Genomic DNA, 23,096 nt, shown 5'->3' with positions numbered 1-23,096 from the left:
GAGGAAAAAGAGCAAGGGGTCTAGCCAAGGAGGAGGAAAGGAGAGCGGGTGGGGGGCCAGGCGAAGAGAAGAAGAAGAAGAAAGAGAAGGAGGGATTCTGGGAAACATGCAGGAAGAGACCTTAACAGCAGTGGATTTTAAAGAGGTACGAAGGAGTGGAGAAACCCTTCTACTTGACGGTTCAGTCCGTCAGTTCAAAGTGTGTGTGTGTGTGTGGTATTATGCACTAGTATTAGCCTTTTCTTTATTTTTACTCCTCATCTCTCTACCTCCCTCTGTCTCCTCCCCTCCATCAGCAGCTTCTCTCGGCACGTAGGCTGAGTTGGTTGCTAGGGTTACCGAATTGCCCCCATTTTTCTGGGTTTGCGAGGAGCAGAGGGAAAATGAGAAAGAATAATGTAGATTTGCCTCCCCTGTAGGGTCTGGCTAATCAGGTTACCGCTGTACACATGCGCTTCCACTGCGCTCTGAGCCCTCAGACCTTGGCCCTTTTCGGGTTCATGCTCTTTTCCTTTTCTTGCCTTTCACCCCCGTTCCTCGTATTTGTGCTCGTTAGCCTCCTTTATTCCTTCTTTCTTTATCCACGGTGTCACTGCTGTTTCCTCATCTCCCTCAGGCGGTGGGGTGGTATTCTCTCTTTCAGTGTGTAGTCTGAATTGTTGGGGCTGTTTCTTGAAAATAATTTGGCCTGTCATTGGTGTTTTAAGCTTGATATTTGCGAAAAGCCAGTAGGTTGCCTTGGTTCAAACTTGCATTACCATCAAACACTGTAAATAAGCAGCACGGGGGGGAGTTGAATGGTGCTCGTACCCCGGAGAAAGATTTTGGTATTGTGACAAGTTTCTGTTTGTTAGAACAGAGCCATCACAGCTCACTGGCACCCACTATTCGGGTTCACACCTCTCCTAATGCTGTTTTAATGAAGCCATTCATCACCTCCTCTCAGCTGAATCTGCATCACTTACACACACACACATATACTCGCAGACTTTCTCTCGTCTATCTAAACGCCAGTGAGAACACCGTGTTCTTCCCCCTGGTTGCTATGTGAATGCACCAGTTCTATTTTAGTTGTTTCCAGCATCAGAGGCGCTCTGGTGGAGATTTCGCCCGTTTCTTGCAGGCTTAGAGTGGCTTGTTTAAAGTGCTGAGTCCTAGCTTTACTTTAAATCTACTTTAACTGTGGGAATACTGCAGTTTTCTTTCCCACAGTCAACACACACACTTCCTTTTTGCCTTTTATTTATTTATTTTTTTTACACAGTTTGACGATAAAGATTTGGCACACACTCTTAGATGGGTAGTTTCCCCAAATAGTTCCATCCCCTGTAGGTGGAGCAGAAGGATTTAGCTCTGTATTTCCGCTTCAGGTCACTGGTAACGCATCGACTCACACTTCAGCCACAACATTATGACAGCTGACAGGAGAAGTACAAAACATTGAGCATCTTGTGACAATTCAGTGTTCTGCTGAGAAACATTTGGACCTGACTTTCATTCGTGTGGATGTTACGTAGACATGTACCACCCACCTAGACCAGACCAGACACCCCCAGCTCATAGCAATGACACTCCTTGATGACAGCACATCCCCACCAGGATTCAGCCTGACACAGACACACACACAAAAACAATTTAGGAACAACTCAGAACATGAAGAATAGCACAATGTATTGACCTGGCCTCCAGATTCACTAGATCCCAAACTGATCAAGTATCTGTGGGATGATCCACAGAGGCCCCTCCCCTCAACCCATAGGACCCAAAGACCTCACTAACAACATCCTGTTATCAGACACAGCAGGACACCCTCAGAAGACCCATGTCCACTCTCTGATGAGTCACACCTGTTTTGGAGTCGCAAGGAAGACCTACACAATGTTAGGAAGGCGGACATAATGTTATACCTCATTGTTTTGTATATACACTCCTACACATAACTATACACATCAGTTAAACTGCATGGTGGCTGTTTAGAAGCATACATGCTAGTATTTCAACCTGAGCTGGAGGTTATTCCGAGGCCTCTTGTTATCTGGTTACGTTGCAGCAGGAAGTAGATGAGCTGCTTTATACTGACAATGAAACATGGCTGCAGAGCCACACAGGTCAAAAGCAAGGGAGGCTTTAAGTGCCGTTCCACCATACCCATCTGAGCTCAACCTATGATGGTGATTGATCTGAGCAGCTTTTAGATTGTTCTCATAATCATCCACCCAGCCTGAGGTGAACACCAGCGCTTGCGTTTACTAAACGGGCTTAATTGATGTAAACGATGCTAATTTGATGCTGTGTTATTTTGACATTGAACATGTAAGAGTGAGTGAGCAGATATAGGCAGAAGACGTGCAGTTCACCACAGTGTTCTTATTTGTGGAGGCACCGTGAGCGAGACTTTGACCTGCATTTTGTGTGAACGTGGTCAGACGTGAGTTAAAACATGTTCTCAGAAACAGTACTTATTAGCGGGTGTGGTTGTATGAGCATGTCTGATCGCTTATCTTCCAGAATGCATGTATTTATTTGTCTTGGACTGACATGTCAGCACCGGTGCCAAGACGTAAACAAATCCACCCAAAAAATGTGGTTTTTACCTGGAGCCCATGGTGCTTTGGAGATAGACGTCAGAGGCAGAAGCACATACCCGAGGCCTTATATTCACCTCACTGCAGGAGCCTCTCTCCTGTCTCTTTCTCTGGATGTGCTTTTACAGAGCGTTTCCAGGGGGTAGTGGTGTTTGTGTGTGTGCGTGTGAAGCACATGCTTGTGTGTGCTCTTCACTCATGCATGTTGAAGTGTGTCCTCAGGCTGTGGAATATGCACCGTCATAGCCTCTTAACTTGTCATGTAACAACGCAAGAGACAAAGAGTTGATCTTTGTTGTGTTGCCGCTGAAGTGTGAGACATTTTCTGCACCTACGTATCCCCTGAGCTCAGGCGACAATTATGATATGATAGCACTGTTGATACCGGAGATACCATTGATACCATTCATGGAGTCAATGGTTGCGCATAGCACCTGTTTAATGTTATTTAACGCAAAAGCCCTGCTATAAATATTTTAGTTGTCAAGCTACAGATGTTCAGTTTCTGTTGACACTAACCTGAAGACATGTTAATAAAGTAGATCTATCATCATGGGACTGAGGTCACATTGTTGTGCCAACACTTTAAGTAACACATGTCAATACTACTAAGTATTTTAATGTACAGGCAACTTCTTTTTTTTTCATTTATAAAACATTTCAATTCTGAGGTTCTTTTTACTCCCCAGTTGTTATGTGTGTGTCAAATTAGGTCTGTACGGGGCCATTCTACACTCTGCAACAGGTATTTAGTTAGATAAACCAGCTTCACAGAACTTATTGAGATTCAGGTCCACTGCAGCCTGAGGTTTTTATTGCCATTGTTCGGTGAAAAACAACGAAATACAGTAAATTCTATTTGACACAAGAGTTGAATTGTATTAGTGAGCATCTCGACCATCTTGTGACAGTTTAATGTTCTGCTGGGAAACTTTTGCACCTGGCATTCATTTGGATGTTACTTAGACATGTACCACCCACCTAGACCAGACCAGACCAGACACCCCATAGTAATGACACTCCTTGATGGCAGCAGCCATCCCCAGCAGGATGCAGCCTGACACAGACACACACACAAAAATGGTTTAGGAACATCTAAAAAAAACATGAAGAACAGCACAAGGTGTTGACCTGGCCTCCAAATTGACTAGATCCAAACTGATCCAGTATCTGTGGGATGATCCACAGAGGCCCCTCCCCTCAGAGGCCCCCACTAACAACATTGTGTTTCCAGACACCACAGGACACCCTCAGGAGACCCATGTCCATTCTCTGATGAGTCACAACTGTTCTGGAGGCAAAAGGGAGAAATACACAATATTAGGACATAATGTTATGGCTGATCGGTGTATATATCAACTCTAATTATTTCAAAAGATGGACATTAATAACATCTGACTTACACAGGAAATTGTCAGTACAGTCATCCTCTATCCTCTACCTCCTCCTGGACTCTCGACACCTTCTACCTTAGGCCACAAACCTCTCAGTTCCACCTTGCGACTATAGGTGAGAACTGGACACTTTTCAACTGGTGGCGCCTGTTGTGATGTGTTGTTAATGTCATCAATGATACATTGATCCATTTTGACATGGCGTCTCCCACCAGGCGCTGTTGTGTTGCTCTACGGATGCCTGTGATTGAAAGTGATATCTTTTCTGTCAGTGCACCGGGCCCACGGTAGTGTAAAGACCATGTGCAGGCTTGCACTGTGGGATACCCCTCTCAGATTACTGCCTTCGCCCATCCACTGACCCTCCCCCCCCCCTCGCATTCCGACTCAGTCCATGTGCTTCAAGCAGAGTGGAAATGGGAACATCCCACCCCTCACACATGCACACACTCATTCTCATTCCTGTTGTGCAGTGGCCCGTGCAGGACAGGGGTTCGAGTCGGGCTGGTGGGTGTTTTCCATATTGAAAGTAAATGTTGTCATGTCTCAGAGATGGAGGAAGTAGGCTGGACACGTGTTGAGCTGAAAGTGGAGATTTCTTCCTAGAAACGAGCAAAAATAAGTTCTGTATTTAGAAGATGGAGACTTTGACAAAGGGAAGCAGAAGAGGGTGTTGAGAGGGGGGTATCCTATAGCACAAAGGACCTAACCCATCAATCACTTCATCACATTTGTCGCATAGCTGCTTGACACAAGCATGTTCTTGTGACCCCCATCACTCGTTTTTCTCACAACCACGCCTTTCTCTCACCCCCCTCCTTTGTGATCTCTTCCCATCGAGGGGCAGCGCTGTGTGCTAAAGGTTGCTGTTCATGGCACATATGCACATACACACAGGCATTGTCCGTGCGTAAAGGTTGCAGTAGGAGGCGGCAGGCTAAGTGGCTGAGTGTGAGTAGGACTCTTGTCATGTGCTGCTGGTATTCCCTCTGTGGAATGTGAAGAGTTTCCCCCTGAGTGCTGGATTCCTACCGCTGCATGTAAACCTTTAGCAATCACTGCAGTTCTCTTAGCCACATACTGTATATTCGTTGTACCATCTGTGTAGAAACTCTGGAGTTGTTGGTTTCTTTTAACAACAATCTTTTCGTAGAAATCATTAATTTAATAAAACTGCTTATGAAACAACTAGTGTCCTTGTTAGTTTTATAAAATTGGAAACGGGCTGACAGTAAATTCAAACTTCAAACTGAGCCCATGCGTGGTTTTGCGATCTGTTGGGCAGCAGAGTCATTTCTCTAACAACTGCTGGCTGCCTGTAATGCCACTCCGGTGTTTCTTTGGTTGTGCAACTGCAACCAGTAAAAAGCCCTTGGAGGTATGTAGTACTCTGGGAAATCCCCAGTGGGTAGTTACCCCAGAACTGTTTCGTCCAGAAGTGCCAATTAAATGGCAACATGCTCCCGTCATCTTCCTCTGTGTGTGCCTGCACGCTCTACGTTAGTCTTCTGCATCATATCCACTTGTGTATGCGTTGTTTTCTGTGTCTCTCTTTCCTGCAGCACTTGTGCCTTGTCTGGGTAAGGCTGATTCCGTAAGACTGATAGTTTTGTAATGATAAGTGGTCTTAGCCATTAGAACCTGGTTGTCAGTGCAAGAGATACAAAGCGATGCGCCACAACATCATTTTATCTGAACAAGAGTGTTTAGAGGCGCTCCTAATGAAATGCAGTCATGCAGAATTCAAACAACAAATTACTGAACAAATCATAACAGGGCTAGCAAAAGGTTTGAGGAGAGTAGTCATGCAACTCTTGTAAAATGCACATAACGTCAATCAGCCACAACATTAAAACCAGTGACAGGAGAAGTGAATTACATCGACCATCTTGTGACAATTCATTGTTCTACTGGAAACATTTTGGACATTCATTCATGTGGACATGTAGATCTCACCTAGACCAGACCAGACACCCCCCACCCCACAGCAATGATACCACAGGACACCCTCAGAGGGCCCATGTCCATTCTCTGATGAGTCACAACTGTTTTGGAGGCACGAGGGAGACCGACACACTATTAGGAAGTCGATTTTAATCTTGTGGCTGACTGTGGAGAGTTACATTAAATACAGAAAAATTTTAATCAATCGGCCGAGACGTGGAAAAACACGGTGGAACCCAAAGAAAAGCAGACGGTCAGGGATGTTTTTGTGTGGCAAAGCAGCTATTGTATCACCACGCAACACGTTGACACTTACTGCTCATTGTTTCCAGCGCCTTTGTCACTGAAAGCAGCCATGAAGGCTTACAGTATGTGTGAGTCAGGTCCCTGGCTGTGTCCCTCTCCATTGTGTCCTGCTTTGCCGGAGATGACAATGATAGCCACTGTCCTCTGAATGAAATACATCGCTGACATAGCTCACATTCTACATGGCCCATATGCGCACAGCACAGCTGGCCTCAGCGCAGCTCCTTCAGAATTGAGGCCATTTTGAATTCATGAATTATTTTGTTGTCTCTGCGACAAGAGGGAGAATGTGTCTGATTTCTAAGAAGTAGAAGAGGGAGAGTCTGCGATTCTCCCGTTTTTTTTTCTTTTGTTTTGTTTGTATCTTTTTTTTTTTGCATAGAATTAAAAGAGAAGAAGAGGGAGCTCTCTCTCCCTCCTCTGCAGCGAGTGAGAGAGTGGTGAACGCCTGATGTCTGGAAGCAGGAGAGCCAGAACAGCAGGACCCTGCTAGATCAAACGGGCTTCCTCTGCGGATAAGACAGAGAGCCAGGCAGGGGGAGAGAAAAACACAGGCAGGGAAGGGAGAAAAGAAAGCAAGAAGAGGGCTCTTTGCAGTCTTTCAAACCGATAACAAGGGTCGAACAATAAACGGCGCTGATGACCACCTCTCTCGTCTCGTGCAGCCTCCGTCTCCTGATGATCTGTCTGCGTGAATCACACTAAAGCACCTTTAGGGCAGGTGTGTGCCACATGTCTCCCTCTGGTCTGCGCCAACCCTTGACCTCTTCCTAGCCCTGCTGGCCACAGACTCGCTCTCTGGGGAGCTGCTGTGAGGAGGGACAGTCGTAGTATACTTCCCTGGCAGGTCGGCGTGTTCGTGATTGAGAGAGAGACTGAGCTGTGTGAAAGTGCCCCCTCTTCTCACCCTTCAACTCAAAGGCAGCATCAATAATTCAGCTACACATTGCAGAACACAATGCCACAGTCCCAGGCACTGCGTTTTCTCTCCTCCTCCTTCAAGATTCCCCAGTATTTATTTCCCTGTCTGTTCCTACACTGTTACTCTGCACCCCCAGATGGTTTTCTTTACCTCCTTCCCAGAGTCTCCTCAGCCCTGCCCACTGTGTCGTGTTCAGAGCTGATGATGATCTGTCTAACCTCTCACTTTTATGTGCTCACGTTTTATATTCATTAGTGTCTTGTCTTTTTCTTTCCCCTCACAGTGTTTTTCCTTCACTCCTGTTTTTACATATATCAGCCATTTTATCACTGCTGTGTGTTCCCTCCCTTGCTCCAACCTCTGTTCCTTTCTTTTTAAATGTGGCCCAGGCCGTTTTGAGGGGCCGGAGAGGAGACTGTGGAGGGGAGCCGGGAGGAAAGGGTGTGGCCACCCACACTGCACTACTCCATTGTGTTGTGCTGATTCCAACGTGTCCCCTCTCTGATAAACACTCACATCACGCACGTTGTGTAGAATCGTTGACCTCATGTTCCATTTTTTGAAGAGGCGTATTCTCTCGGTATCAAGGCAGTCCATTCCTGAGCACAGATAGCTTTGTTTTCTCTCATGTGTTTGAAGCTCACTAGACTTCAGACTCCCATGGTGTCAAAGGGCAGGAAGCCTGCGAAAAGTAAGACTTGGCCAGTAAAATTTGGGACAGTACACTTTTTAATCCTGTGATCCGATACTTCCTCAGGTTTGTCTCATCGGTGTCTGTCCTCCTCAGAGTCAGCTACTGAACAGCCTCTTTATTCTGCATCTTGCTCGTGCGCATTCCAACAGACGTTTCGGTTGCTTTTAATGAGGGTTGAACTACCTTTGAGTGAAGAATGTTTTCTTTAATCATTAAGGTTGCGTTTAAACAAACAGCAGCCATGTGCCAAGAGTGTGTGTGGGCGTGAACGTGTTGTTGCAGGTAACTCTGAATTATATAGTTGTAAATCTGAAGGTTGATGAGACGTCAGAAACACTGCTCAGCAGGTCCTACTCCTTTTAGGTGAAATTATACAGCTCTAGAAATGAACAATGGCAGTCTTTGTTGGAGTTATGCAAACAATTAGCCGCAGCATTAAAACCACTGACAGGAGATGTAAATGACATTGATCATCTTCTGACAATGCAGTGTTCTGCTGAGAATCTTTTGGACCTGGAATTCATTAATGTGGTGTAGACATGTGACACCCACCTAGACCAGACCAGACCAGGCACCCCCACCTCATAGCAATGACCACCACAGGACACCCTCAGAAGACCCATGTCCATTCTCTGATGAGTCACAACTGTTTTGGAGTCCTACACAAAATGACCTGCAGAGTGATACAGTGGATGCGTCAGTGAACCAATGCAAAGTTTTTCTCGGGCATGTAGGGCTAGTACTGCTGGGGCAGTGTGTCCTGGTTGGAATCAGACTGCATCCAGGAGCGTGGCTGATACTGTGGTGACCATCAGACTGTGAAGATGCTCGTTATGGCCCATGAGATGGGGATATTTGAGCTGCAGGGACAGTCATGCGGCGCAAATGTCATGCTCACTAAGTATGTGTCGGAAAGCAAAACAACCGCATGCGTGTGTTCAAAGTAGCACAAAGCATATGTTCATTGTGTATTAGTGAACTCAGGCTGCCTGCAGGTGAGCGAATCTCCGACGATTCTGGGAAACGGCAGCAATTTCCACCTTGTGTTGTTGTAGTCTTTTTACTTGCGTGCGCTGTGGAAATGTGCAGCCAGTAACACCGAAATAGACAGGGGATGACTGACATTTAGTCGGTGAGCTCGAGCTGACTCTGACTGACTCTGCTGTGGGGTTAATTGAGTCTGATATATGCCATCCGCTCACTGAGTGTGGGTCTGCAACGATCGCGTTGAAGCACCTACAAATCCCATTGTCAAAAAGTTGAAAGGAAAACCAGTCCTCTGGTCTGGGTTTGTACTTTTACTGTTTCCAGACTGTCACAGGATACGAGGCCATAAAAACGCGTGAATAGTGCCCTGTTTTTATTCTCCTGGCCAGGTCTCCAAGTTCTCATCCTTGAGTTATTTTTTTCTTTTTCAGTTATGTAAGTTTACTCATGTTCTCTATGGTGCACCCCATCCTGTCGGATTAGAAAACTGAGCTGCTGCATTACCATAATGTATTAGTGACATCTTTGCATGCTCGAAACATGCAAAGCGCTTGCTTTATTCTCAAATCCCTTACAATGGCATGCATTTTGCATTTGATGTATTCTTTAATTGAGAGAAACAATCATGCAAATAATGTGTATGATCTGAGTTAGACGTTAGCTTGCAGACACCGATTTGTGTAATCTGTTTCACTCTCATATTAAGCCTGCTGAAATGAATGACCCGACTTGTGCTTTTTTCCCCCCATAATCTCATTTTCTTGAATTCTTACTATGTCTTGGAGGCCAAAATATTCATTAAAGGGCTAATCTTTTATGAAAAAGTCAGACATAGGCCTCCGCGTGTGGTGAACAATGACCTGAGTCCTCATTTGGCCCCCTTTTTACAACAAGCATCAGTTTTATCACATGGGGATTTATTACACTAAATCTGATAATCCATGACATAACCTAATCTGTCAGTGTGTCATTTACTGTGGAGCAGGAGTTACTGCATCTCGGACTGTTTTCTGTGATACTTCAAGTAAATGCCACCCTGAAGAACTAATCTTGATCTCAATCGACTGTTAAACACTGAATGCTTTTTGTAAAAGGCACCATCGAAAAGAACCGTAGTAAGAAAAACGTTGTCTTTACTTGCTGCTCTTGTTCGTCCGCCTCAGGAGAGTGGAGTTCCTTTGTTATCGTGAAAGCGACTCGATGTAAAAGCAGTTAAAGACAGAACAATGCTGCAGGGAAACAGACTTAGAGGAGCAAAAAGAGTGTTTTTCACAACCGGGTCCCTTGCGTAATTTTTTTTGTGCTTTTCAAACCAGATTCCGTTGCGGTGGTTTGTTGCGCTGAGGTGTTGAGTTGTCCTCCTCGCTGGGAGCCTCTTCATGCACATTAGCCCAGTTCCTGTCTTCCCTGCAGCATTTAGGTACAGGGTACTGCTCTGTGAGCTGGTGGGAATGAATTCAACTAACAGGCTGAATTGGATCTTCATTGTGGAAAACAGTTTATTAGCTCTGTATGCCCACTGTTTAACAGTATGCACACCACAAGACTGCGTTCTCCATGGAGTGACGAACACACAGGTGCGGGCTCTGCTCATTTTACATGAAAATTGTAACTATTCCTCACGTTCCTGTGCCTTAGATCTGCAAGAGTTGTAGTGACAGACTGCCGCTTGGTTGAAATGGTCTCCATATTTCATTGGTCAACTTGTCATCACCAGCAACCTTCGGGTCTTAGGTGTCATCACACTGCAAGGCCACTTCTCCATAGTGCATGAACACATGCACTTACACACACTAGCTGACATGGGAATGAGTTTTACCTTTGGCGCAGTGAGTTGGAGCGGAAGAGGGCAAGGGGGGATTGTAGTTGCTGCAAATAGGCTGTACCTCTCTGACTCTCACGCTAATTGTGACATACACAGTTTACCTGTAATATAATGTCAGCTTTCATAGGTTTATTATAACCTCTACACTTTCTCGGCACATACATTAAGGGTTTTCGGTTGACTGTGTATAGGCCAAGGTTGTAGGGACACAACTGGCAATGTAGTTTACAGCCTATTACTTACACCAGTGGTGGTGAAAATGCACCCAGTGTTCCCTATCTTTTGTGGCTGTGTGCACAGTATTAAGGAAGGATAAAACAATTTTATGTGTGCTGTTCAATTGAAGCAACAGAGGAAAGGGGATTAAGTGGCCCAAAAGATACCTATGATGCTCGTACTATAAGAATGATGTTCCTTCCTTCACACGATGCTTTTACAACTAGGACTTATCTATATCAGCTTCAACGAACACGCTGTAGTATTATTTTCAGCTATACTGTTAAGGGCTACAGCCACTGTTTTTTTGCCTTGTCCATTAATTTGACCATAACTATTTGTCTATTAAACATTAGACAATAGAAAAAAACATAACATCAAAATTGAAGTTTTGTCCGAGTTCCATTTGCAGCAATATGAAATAGAACACGAAGAGATGGTGACACAGGCTGTGTATTGAATGACTTGGTTCTTCTGCTGCATTGCTACACCCATCAGGCTCAATATTATGACCACTGACAGGAGACCGATTGTGACAATTCAGTGTTCTACTTTTTTGGACGTGGAATTCAGATATGTAGCACCCACCTAGACCAGACCAGACACCCCCACCCCATACCAATGACACTCCTTGATGGCACCAGACATCCACAGCAGGATGCAGCCTGACACAGACACACAAAAAAACAAATTCACTAGGATCCCAAACTGATCAAATATCTGCGGGATGATCCACAGAGGCCCCTCCCCTCAACCCATAGGATCCAAAGGACCACATTAACAACATCCTGTTACCAGACACCACATGACACCCTCAGAAGACCCATGTCCATTCTCTGATGAGTTGCAGCTGTTTAGGAGGCACAAGGGCACAATAATAGGAAGGTGGTCATAATGCTATGCTTGATCTGATCTTCATCTTGTCCACATGCCGTGTAGGGCCCTTCCCTAGCTCTGCCCTCATTCGTCTGAGAAGGTTGCAGCTGGAGATGTGACCTCAACGTAGAACCGCTGATTGTATCTCCTGTTATCGGCTGCTGTTCTGAGTCTCATCCTTTGTTTGATGGAACATATATCCCTTTGCTTTCTCTTTCCCTGGCCTCACTGGCTTCCTCCGGTCCTCAGATAAGGATCAGCAGCCATCAGCAGATACAGTCTTCAACTCATGTGTTGCTGCCCGCCTTCGCCTCTCTGCTCTCATTGTATCTGCATCTCTTACCATTTTCCTACAACCATTTTTGCCATGCCACTGATGTCTCGTGGAATGTCGTGATAAGCGTGTTGATGCATAAGGATGTACATACCAGTCACGTACTCATGTTTAGAATTGTGCATCTTCAGTTTACTGTGACAAAGGCTGTCATGGACAACTATCAGATGATAGAGGGAGGCTATTACTCACCACTTTAAGAGCACTGATGCTTCACCCGGGAGGGTTTTACATTGGTGACATTTTTGAAACATTGGTGATGACCTGACTGCTTCTGAGAAGTAAAAGAAAAACTAAGGGATGACTGCATTAGTGATGACTGTTTAATCTGAAAGCAGCAAGTCATTGCACACTGTCATTTAGTCTCTAGAATTATGACAAGTGTTTTTTCCCCAATGAAGGGGAACAAACCTTTTATCTGCCCCATGATGCTTCTTCACATGATACTGTCGTTCGCGCCCATCCCCTGTTATTTCAGAGTAGTGAAAGATTCTTGTAAAGCTTGGTGCTTAGAGGGGGCGCTGTCCAAGACTATTGGGGCTGTTTTAACTAACTGCACACACACTGTCAGACAGACCGCTCGCTCAGACAGACAGACACACACTTGGTGGGCTTCTTCACATGCTTGTGTTGTGGATTAGTCAAATCCCCTGACTGGCTGCTAAGCTGATTAAAGGGGGTGTTATGCACTGGGCATTTTGAAACACTGGAAAGAGTGTGCATGCACACACACACACACAGTGGGACAACCCGGCTTAATATTGCCTCCCCCGTTGGCTCAAGATGATGTGATTTGTGTGTGTGCCCGTGTGGTTTTTGTCTGATACCTATCCACACCTCCTCAGACAGATGGCATAGATCACTATACAGTCATGGTTGGCATCACCACAGCGAGCTCTGTGTGTGTCTGTGTGCCAGAGCTGGGAAACAAGTGAGATGGAGAGAGGGACGGAGATGAAGCCTGTTGGAACAGACTGAGGCCCAGATGGCTGTGTCCAGCAGAGGCAGGAAATAGAGGTGACACCAGGTGGACGGTACCCTTGAGGTTGAACTACATATGCAAGCACACATAAGTGAACCTGGAGGCCAAGAATTCAAGATGGCCGGTCACAAGTTTTGTGCGTTGATGAATTATAGTATAACATACCTTAACCTTTCATGTGGTAAATTATTTTTTTATCTCTTAGTCTATTAGTTAATTTAAGTTGGTCTTAAAATCATCCCACAGCTTGATCCAAAAACCACTGACAAGAGAAGTAAATACAATTGACCATATTGTGACAATTCAGTGTTCTGCTGGGAACTTTTGGACCTGACATTCATTCATGTGGATGTTAAGTAGACATGACAAAAATATGAATAACAGCACAAGATGTTGACCTGGCATCCAGATTCACTAGATCCCAAACTGTTCAAGTATCTGTGGGATGATCCACCATAGAGGCCCCTCCCCTCAACCCATAGGACCCAACTAACAACATCCTGTTACCAGACACCACAGGACACCCTCAGAAGACCCATGTTCATTCTCTGATGAGTCACAATGGTTTTCAAGGCACAATATTAGAAAAGTGGTCCTAATGTTATTGCTGATTGGTGAACATTGATGACTGAATGCAAAATACTTGTGCAATGTAATCTGCTTTTATAACAGACACGCCCATCTGTCACCAGGCACATTGTTGTTATGGCTATTTTTTGGCGATTAATAAAAATAATACTGAAAAGAATTATTAGTATTTTATTCATACATTGTTAGCCTTCCTGCATCCATGAGACGCACCCCTCCCCCAACACCTTTTCTAGACTGGGTTAGTCAAGCAGACAGGGGCTGTAAATGGGCAAAGAGCAAGTTAACTTTTGATAAGCAGTGTTTTTCATTATGCATAAAACCCCCAGGCCCTATGGCCCAACCCCAGAACCCCTCTGCCACCACGAATCAGAGCATGTGAAGGCTGCTGGTGTCAGGGTCAGCAAATGTTTCATGGCTAGCTGAGCATTCTTTATAGTTAAAATGGATGAATGCATTGTAGCAGTAAGTGTTTTCAACCAGTTGGCTTACGTGGGAGACTGACCCTCTCCAGAAGCTGTGTGACCCCTGACCCTTGACCTATGCCTCCTAGCTCATGGAGTGCAAGGAACCCTGATGGGAGCCCACATGCCCAATGCCCAGATGCATTAACAGAGAACACACATATCATTGGAAGCCACGTCTCATCTTCCCTTCTCTTTCCTGTAGCTGTGGTCTCCAGCATCTCCCTGTCTAGTAAAGGGTTAATGACTTCCTGATCTGACCTGATCTGAGAGGTGCACGGAGGAATTTACCCCCGCTGAGTACTAACCCTCACAAAAACACCCCTACTCTCCTCCCTGACACCTCCTTTCAAAGTTCCTCTCACCATGGAGGTGATTACAACACTCATGCTTTATTTTACAGGTAAAGTGAGGTGTATCTTCAGCCACACAGCAACATTTTACTGAGTTTAATTTTAGTAGGTTTTATTTGCTAGGTAAGGTTCTTGCACAGAACCTCTGGATCTTAGAGCTGTGACATACCAAGCCAACATTTTTGCTGGTGTCTGGTCTGCAGAGGAAGCATGTGAACCTAGTTTCTGCATTGTCTCCTATACCGTTGCCAAAAGTTGAACACCTGGAGACGGTTTTTCAGCTGATTCAGGATGACAAATCTATGCTGATTAGCCATTCAGCTCGGTAAACCAGAGCAGATGTAATGAAAGTAAGCAAACAACAAAGTCAAGAGGACACACACAGACTGCTATTCGGCATGGTCATCTGGTCGGCATGATTCAGGTTTATAGGTCTTCCTAGCTTCCTAGCTTCCTAGCTTTCTGGTAAATGGTAATTACAGACTGTTGCCATCCGCTGGTGTGGAGGACTATTTCTTTTTATGCAGGTACACAACTAGATGGTGTGTTCAAGTACAACTTTTTGGTAAAGACTTTTTGCTTTTCTTTCTTTGAGTTTCTTTGAGTTAGGTCTTAACTTACGTCTTTACTTTGTCAAGATAAGAGATGTTGTTAGTCAATAAAGTCATAGGCTGCTCAAAGGAAGGAAGAAGTGTGGAGAACACACATGAATCTTCTAAATACATTTAATTTATTGTTTTGACTTATAGCAAATATGTAGTCAGCAAATCAGTCAGACATAGGTTAGTTATCATATCAGTCCAGGTGTCGACTCTCACTACTAATAAAGTACTTGGCAAACACCAATAAATGTGGAAGTAGGACTTGTTGTCGCATTGTATAACTGTTGAAATGAAGACTCGAGATATCAAGATAGACAGATGGATGCAGCTCATAACTCGAAATCACGAATCGTCTTAGCCATGAACATCTTTGGTGTTACACGGGTTAAACAAATGATGTGTAATGTAACTTATTCATTAGTGGGCATCAGAGGTGCTGATATATACATTTAGTTACCAGCTAGCTGTTTCGAGACTCCTTAATATTAAACAGGAAAACATGAGAACGTCAGTGTTCTTCTATATAAAGCAGTGTTTCCCCAACCATTACATTTGGGGACCCACCCGATATTAATTTTATTTATTTATTTTTTGTCTTTATAGCGCCTGATCACAACAGAAGTAATTTAAAATCATATGTCTGAAGTTGTTATATTAACTGTGGCTATTTGCATCATTACCCCAAGCCCCTCCCTCCAGAATCCCCCCTCACTCAAAGCAGTAAAACTAAGGGAAACACTGTAAAATGCATTTTCCAAATGCTAAACTACTCCTTCAAGAAGTCCAGCTTGTCTTTATTCTCCTAACTTGTTAACTTTACAAATTATGTATAGGAAGTATTTCAAGCCCATATATGTTTGCCAGTGAACTCAGATCTTGGACAGTCGTTGCTGTAATAGGGTTTTGTGAAAGCTGAACGTCTGAAGTTTACTTTTTTTTGCCGTCCCAAAGACGTTCTTCAGCAGCACTCTGTTCTCCATTACTCAGTTGGTTCGAAACCCAAATTCATGAAGTACCAGAAAGACATCAATAAATCTTACCTTCTGAAAACTTGTGTTCTTTACTTATTCATGCTGTAGCTCAGAGTAGCTTTTTATTTCTCACTGCTTCTCTCTCTCTCTCTCTCTCTCTCTCTCTCTCTCTCTCTCTCTCTCTCCCCTCTCTCTCTGTCTCTCCCCCTCTCTCTCTGTCTCTCCCCCTCTCTCCCTCTCTCTCCCTCTCTCCTCCCTATATTTGCTGTGGTTTGGCTTCAGCAGCGTTTTCCACGTCTAGAAGTCACTAAGCTTGTTAACTCTCCTTCTTAAGACGACACTACTTTTCCTTAAGTTTTTAGGCTCTGGGTGAGAGAGGAAATGGCTTTAAGTTTTAATATGTGTGTGTGTGTGTGTGTGTGTGTGTGTGTGTGTGTGTGTGTGTGTGTGTGTGTGTGTGTGTGTGTGTGTTTGTTTTTAGAGGAAATGTCCAGACCCAAGAAAAAGACATTGGCTTGAATCTTTCCATTCCTGCAATAGCTTACCCTCCAACACTTACTGTACTGTAATTCTATCTTTTCCTCTACTCCCCTCTTCACTTGCTAGTTTGTGTGTGTGTGTGTGTGTGTGTGTGTGTGTGTGTGTTCACATTGACAGACTATTAGGCAGACATGTCTGGAACTAATAGAGTCCACCCTGCTGAAGAATCTTATTAGAAAGTACTACCTGCAACCTGAGGCTTCAGTCGGCCTTACTCCCCCCTCCCTTCCCCCTTCCTCCTTCCCCATTCAACCTGCAAACCCTTGGCCCAGTTTCTCTCCCTCTTTTTCCCGTCCCTCTTTTCCGGCCTGGTTTCAGGTTCGGAGGGTTATATTGGTGAACTCCGCAGCTGCCTGTTTTTCTTCAGGCCCTTTCATTTGGAGAAACACACATACTCACACGTACCTCTGTCCAACCCCCCATCCTGCTCCACTCCTTCTTTTTCACACACACACACACACACACACACACACGCTTCCTGTAGTTGTTTTAGTACGACCCTCCCCTCCCGTGTGCTCCCTACTGGCAGTGAACTGGTCCGGCTGACTTCCTGTCCTCTCTGTCCTCTCTTCCTGTGTGTACAGGGATGAATGGACGTATTATTCGCACTGACGCAGTGCCCGCCCTCTTACTCACCCCTCTACACTACTTTGTGTTTCTTTCTCCCTGTTCTTTCTGCTCCTTTCATTCTTCCGAGGACAATAGTATGAGCTCACAGTGGTACAACTCAAAACCATTACTCCCCCTTCTGCTCCCCCTCCTCTTTTCCACCGCTACGTAGTCTGTACTGCAGTATCAGCCCCCGGAGCAACAAAGACCAGGCCTTACTGCATAAACACAGCGCTTACGCGTGCTCTCTCTCACACACACACACACACACACACACACACACACACACACACACACACACACACACACACACACACACACACACACTGGAAAACCGGAGAAAGAAGAATGTAATATTGTACCTTGCTGGTAGCCACATCTCCCGATTGGTTGTCTTGGATTTCTCAGAACTAGTTAACAGGAGCTGAGTGTGCGTGTTCCTGCTGTGATTATGATTACCTGGCACTGGTTTATGGGCACTTACACTCAGCGTTGGCAGAGAGCATTTAAAGGACAATTCCAGTTGGGCTGCAGCTTGGTGTCTATCCATCATTATATTGAAAAGAGGTCTGGGAAGTCTCTAGTGTTCAACAGGATAATAAAAAAACAAGCAGTCAGAGCTCAGAAAGGTCTTAACAAGACAACACAGAAGAAAGATGAAATCTTTAAGCTTCAGTTTCATTTTCCCAACAATATAATAGTGAATTAATGGAAATGTATAAATAGAATGATGCGTAATACGTACTGTACATAGATGAGTCACAATATTAAAACCATGGGAACCAGGGAAGTGCATAACACTGATGATTTTGATTCTGGGACCTATTCCTCTGGAAAACCTGGGCTTTGGTATTTATATGGGCATTGCTTTGACACGTATCACCGCCTGAACATTGTTACAAACAAAGCACACCTCTATAGCAAAGGGTGTGTAAACTGGTGGCATGTTTTCTCCAGCTAATCGACACATAGACACCAGGTCATTCATATGATGACAGAAAACATGGTTAATCAGAGCAGCTCACCTTCTTCCTTTGCTCTGTCACTTAGTCAGTGAACACGAGTCAGCGTGGACACCATGCCTGGTCTGCAGCCATGCAGGCCTATTCAACACTTACTGTGATGCATTGTGTTTGGATATCTTTGTATCAGAACCAGCATTAACTTGTTCAGCAGTTCGAGCTATAGCAGTTTGTCTGTTGGATTACACTGCACTGGTCAGCCTTTGTTCGCCACATGCATCAGTGAGCCTTGATTGCCCATAACCCTATCGAGGCTTCACCGTATTGACCAATTCAGACCTGGAACAGCCCCCAAGAGCTCAAGAGCGGCAGTTTGCAGCTGATTTGACCCCAGTGGTCAGACCTTCACAATTTTGGTCCTTTTCAACATTCTTCTCATCTTTCCACTTTCACCATTTCCCTGCTTCTAACCCATAATTTCTTATGGACCAGTAATTATGACCAGGTGCTTGTGATGTTACGGTCAACTGGTGCATATATCTAAAATAAGACCATTGGTGCAGAAAACTACAACCTTCCTTCATATGAGCAGGATTGTGCTAGGCTGTTCCTCTGTGCTCTGTGTCACACTCCCTCTCCACCCAATTCAAGTCTTGTCTCAAACACTCATCACATCCACTTGTAAACAGTTGCAAGTAGGTGTGCATTTGTGTGTGCAAGTGAGTGAGTATGTGAGTGAGTGTGCTGCTACGATGATAATAAAGTAATAGAGGAGGACAGAACTGGGGTGGGGCTTCCAGGAGCAGGCCAGGATAGCTTCTGTCAAAACAGTTCAGAGTGACAGCTAGGACCCGGAGCGTCACACTGCTGCATTGCTCAATGTGTGTTTTTGTGCGTGTGTGTTGCAGCCATAGCCCTGGGTCTTCTCAGGTATAATGACTCCTCAAAGCAGTAATGTGTGGCTTTTATATCTAGGCCAGAACAGAAGGGCATCCAGAGCAATCATCACTTCTGTCAGCTACCAACAGAACAGCCTAAAGCTAGTGGTGAATTCCCTATAAAACTAACTCCAGTTACAAAAGGTAATGTTGCGGCAAAACTATTTTTAGCCTTCACTTCCCGCTTGCCAGAATGAGATGAGTTTGATGGGACTGGTTGCACTTTGCAGCATTTTTGTTGGCATGCAGCAACACATTATGCAGATTTCATTTGAGGCAGAGCATAGACTGGGTCACTTTTGTGGAAGCAGTCCATCTTTATACAGTCTTCGAGGCAAACTCAGACCAGCTGAGAGGAAAATTCAACAGCGCAAGTTGAATGACCACATTGTCGTTCTAGTGCTGTCTCCCTCCTTTTGTATTTGTCTTCCATTCTCAGGGCCAGAATAAGCAAACTAATCGATAATGGATGATCAGAAAGCCCAGACTTGATCTAAATGCTGAAAGAGAGAAAACTCAAATCCGGTTTCGACCATTTCATAGTCATCTGTGAGCTTTCTGTTCTTCTGCACTTATGCCACTTATTCACATGATTCCACCCTCTGACTTGTGCCAAAGCAAACCAACAGGTGGCTGCTGTGACTGCAAGTTAAGATATATGCTGGAAAAGACAGGGCTGTGAGAGTGTCTAGGTGGTCCTACTGTCTTGTCCCTCGTGTAGACGGACAAAATGCAACATGTAAACGTGATGTTGGCTCCACAGAGAGGATTGGCTGCAAGCATCTCCTTAAGCGGGAGCTCTTGGTTGCGGCCATTGTGAGACGGGAGAGCTGAGTTAAAAGTGTGTGGCCGAGACTCACAGAGACAAAGGTAGACGGTTCCTTAGCACTACAGACAGAGGAGGCGGAGAGGAAACGGGGAGGAAGGGGAAAATGTCGAGGAGAGCATCAGTAAAGTAGAATTCCAGAACACGATTACAGGACCTGCTCCCATCTGCCTGGAAAATGTGACTGTGCTGTCTGGAGGGGGTGGAGGAGTCGAATTCCAGTTCACATCCCACTTACTTACTCGCTGTGACCTATGCAGAGGGATAGTGCCGAAGGGAAGAGCTGCAGTGGTCTTATTTGATGCTCATCTCTTTGCTGCACCAAGCCTTCTCTCTCTAAGGATGTGTATGGTTTAAATAATGAAAACATATTTTTTTACATCCCTTAAGGAAATTCGGCTTTGCAGCCAGTACCAATAGGGTCTAGTGTGGAAAACTTGGGGTTAGCCGTCACACAGCCATGTATTTTGTAAATGGGGCAAGCTGTCAAAGTCAATCTTCGTCCTAATTTTGGAGGCCCGCTTTTGTGGCCTCCCTATTAAATTAACTTTCCCCCCCAATTAAACCTGCTTTCTAAACACCGGGGTCACATGGGGCCAATGTCACCTTTTTCCCTACATAGGGAGCCGCCTCTGCACCGATTAGCGCATGCTTTACGTCACATTCTCCTTCTGGACTGACAGAGCTCGCTTTCATCTGAGGTCATGTGCATGTGTTGTGTGTTGTTGTCTTGGATGGGCTAATTACATAGCCGCCATTTTGAGCTTTTTTTTTCTTTTCTTTTCTTCACAGCTTTAACAGTCGGGACACTGACTCACTCTACATCATTGACAGCACTGTGCAATAAACAAATTACACACAAACACGCACGCAAACACACCACGAGACATCAACATGTCCACACCAGGTCTTTAGCACAGACGTGTAGACTGCGTGCATGCGTTAATTTGTGCTGTGGTGCCACAAAACGCCTCCGTTCTGGCCTTTTAATCGCAAAAGAGTGGCTGTGACCGGACACAGCCGCCGGCTGGTGGCTCACTGTTTAGGTCTGTGTTTGTGAGAGAGAGGCAGAGAGCAGTGGGAGGAGCGGGGTGGTCACAGACACATTTAGATATCCCACTTCTCTTTGTGGTAATGAGAAACTGCGCTCTCAGCTGTTCAACACAAAAGGCAGCATCAACGGTGGCTGTCAGCCGGACAGGCTGTTGACTCTCCGGCTGCCTGTGACTGTGTGTGTCTGCGTGTGTCTGTGTGTGAATGAATGAGTGCGTGAATGTGAGTTGAGGGGAGTCCACGCTGCACTCAAGCCAGGATGGAGGCCAAAAGTATTCGCTTTCTCTACAGCCACCGCTGTAAAGGTAGGAGAGTTTTGGTAGACACGCTGGAGATGAGAATCAGAGAAGAGTGTTTGTTTCTTGAGTAGGATGCATGCACTGTCTACTCGGCAGTGGAGGGCTATGAGAGCGTAGCATTAATCTGTCATCTGTCAGCACTGATCATGCTTATCGCCGTTATAGTGCGTGCATGTGTGCGTCTGTGCATGTGTTGGTGTGCCTTGATCTGTAGCTACAGCGGGCAGGATCCTCCAGAGAACTTTTTTATTTTTTTTTCGTAGCCGGTGATTGAATATGGTTACAGAGTGTGTCTGCACTGAGTGCACTCTATTAATTTGAGGCTAGACTGGAGAGTAGCGTGGAGGAGGAAGAGGGGGAAGGAAAATGAAAAGTGATAAGCCAGGATAAATGGCTGCCTCTGGAGATCTGCGTTCACTATGATATCTGATTGCACACACACATATACGCGCTCTTATAAATATGATGACGTGCCGGCACACTCAGCAGTTTGAGCTTTTTGAACTGATGGGAAGGGAGTGGATTGCAGCCAAGGCTTCAGGCTCTGCCAGGTGTTTCTGTGGAGCGTTCACTCATGCTCATAAGCTGCAAAGAGCAAAAGCCTTTAGACTTGCACGTTGTTGTGACACGTATCTTAATGATAGTGCAGCATCGCCAATAGTAACTTATGCAGGCTGACTCCTTAGTTATATGGATAATTACATGTATTTAACATTTTTAGGGGGAAGAGCGCTTTGATTTGTGCAATGAAGGAAAACAAGTGTTCTGCATGAGCTGTCCTGTGCTGCCTTGGTGTGCTGATTACACCTGGATTGTAGCTATCAAAACAAAATTAACAAAAGGACTCATCTCTAACTATCTATCCCTCTTCCTTCCTCCCTGGCAGAGATCCGTGCCCAGCTGGCCGAGCAGCTCAAGTGTCTGGACCAGCAGTGTGAGCTGAGGGTGCAGCTGCTTCAGGACCTGCAGGACTTCTTCAGAAAGAAGGCCGAAATTGAGATGGACTACAGCCGCAACTTGGAGAAGCTGGCCGAGAGGTTCCTCACAAAGACCCGCAGCACCAAGGACCATTTACTCAAGTATGAGACCGTTGATGAGAAATGCAATGTGACTGTGGGCTGTGGGCTGCAGCTCAATATATTAAGTACATCTAGTTTCAAGAGACAGAGATAGCTAGAGTGCTTCCCTTTTTAAACTTAGCAAGTCAAACAAACAAGCCTGTTTCCTTATTTAGCCTTTGAACCAGCACCTTGTCTCTCACAGACTAGTGACTTCCTTCCTGAAAAAAAGAGAAGCAGAGAAGATAGCAAGGGTTATATTGGTGTGTCAGTCTGTAAAACTACTTGTATCACTGGTGAAGTGATTTATAGCCTGTGCATTTCCTTGGATTAGCCTTTCTATTGTCTGTTAGGGCCTGTGGGTGTGTGTCAGAGAGAGAGAGAGAGAAAAGGAACTTTTTGCCAGAAATGGCCAGGTGGTGATTTTGTGCTCTGACAATTTTGTAGCATCTTGCCGCGAGTGGAACCTTGCCCAAACGGGGATCCTCTCTCACCAAGCAACATCTCCCCCTGCCTATCCTGCCAGTCTATATTTTTCTCTTGCTTGTCTCTCTATTTGAACGTAAGACACATACAAATCCACACAGGAGCTTTAGTGGCTTAATGTGTTCCTATATGATTTACCTAGTGTATTTGATTGTTTCTCTGTGAGGAAGAACCCACTGGTAATTGCTAGCTAATCATAAAACCACATCACACACAAATTTGGTAGCTCCACCGCACATAAACAGAGGCAAATGCCGCTGACCAATTATGTATTTGTTCCGC

At 45.1% G+C, this 23,096-nt stretch overlaps 1 protein-coding gene across 3 annotated transcripts in view; it reads left to right on the top strand.

Annotated features, from left to right (window-relative positions):
- srgap2 (SLIT-ROBO Rho GTPase activating protein 2) overlaps positions 1–23,096 on the top strand; it is a 56,786-nt gene that overhangs the window by 9,550 nt on the left and 24,140 nt on the right. For 2 of the 3 annotated variants that reach the window (XM_047582796.1, XM_047582795.1), the window contains exon 2: positions 22,157–22,349. In XM_047582796.1, coding sequence (XP_047438752.1) covers positions 22,157–22,349 — 193 coding nt within the window. Of the gene's footprint in view, positions 1–21,048; positions 21,277–22,156; positions 22,350–23,096 lie in introns of those variants that run through there. The other variant, XM_047582797.1, reaches the window with a different exon arrangement.

Source organism: Mugil cephalus, chromosome 4 (genome assembly GCF_022458985.1).
Source record: "Mugil cephalus isolate CIBA_MC_2020 chromosome 4, CIBA_Mcephalus_1.1, whole genome shotgun sequence".
NCBI lineage: Eukaryota > Metazoa > Chordata > Actinopteri > Mugiliformes > Mugilidae > Mugil > Mugil cephalus.
The sequence above is the reverse complement of the archived record's forward strand: the minus strand, read 5'-3'. Positions and strand labels throughout refer to the sequence as shown.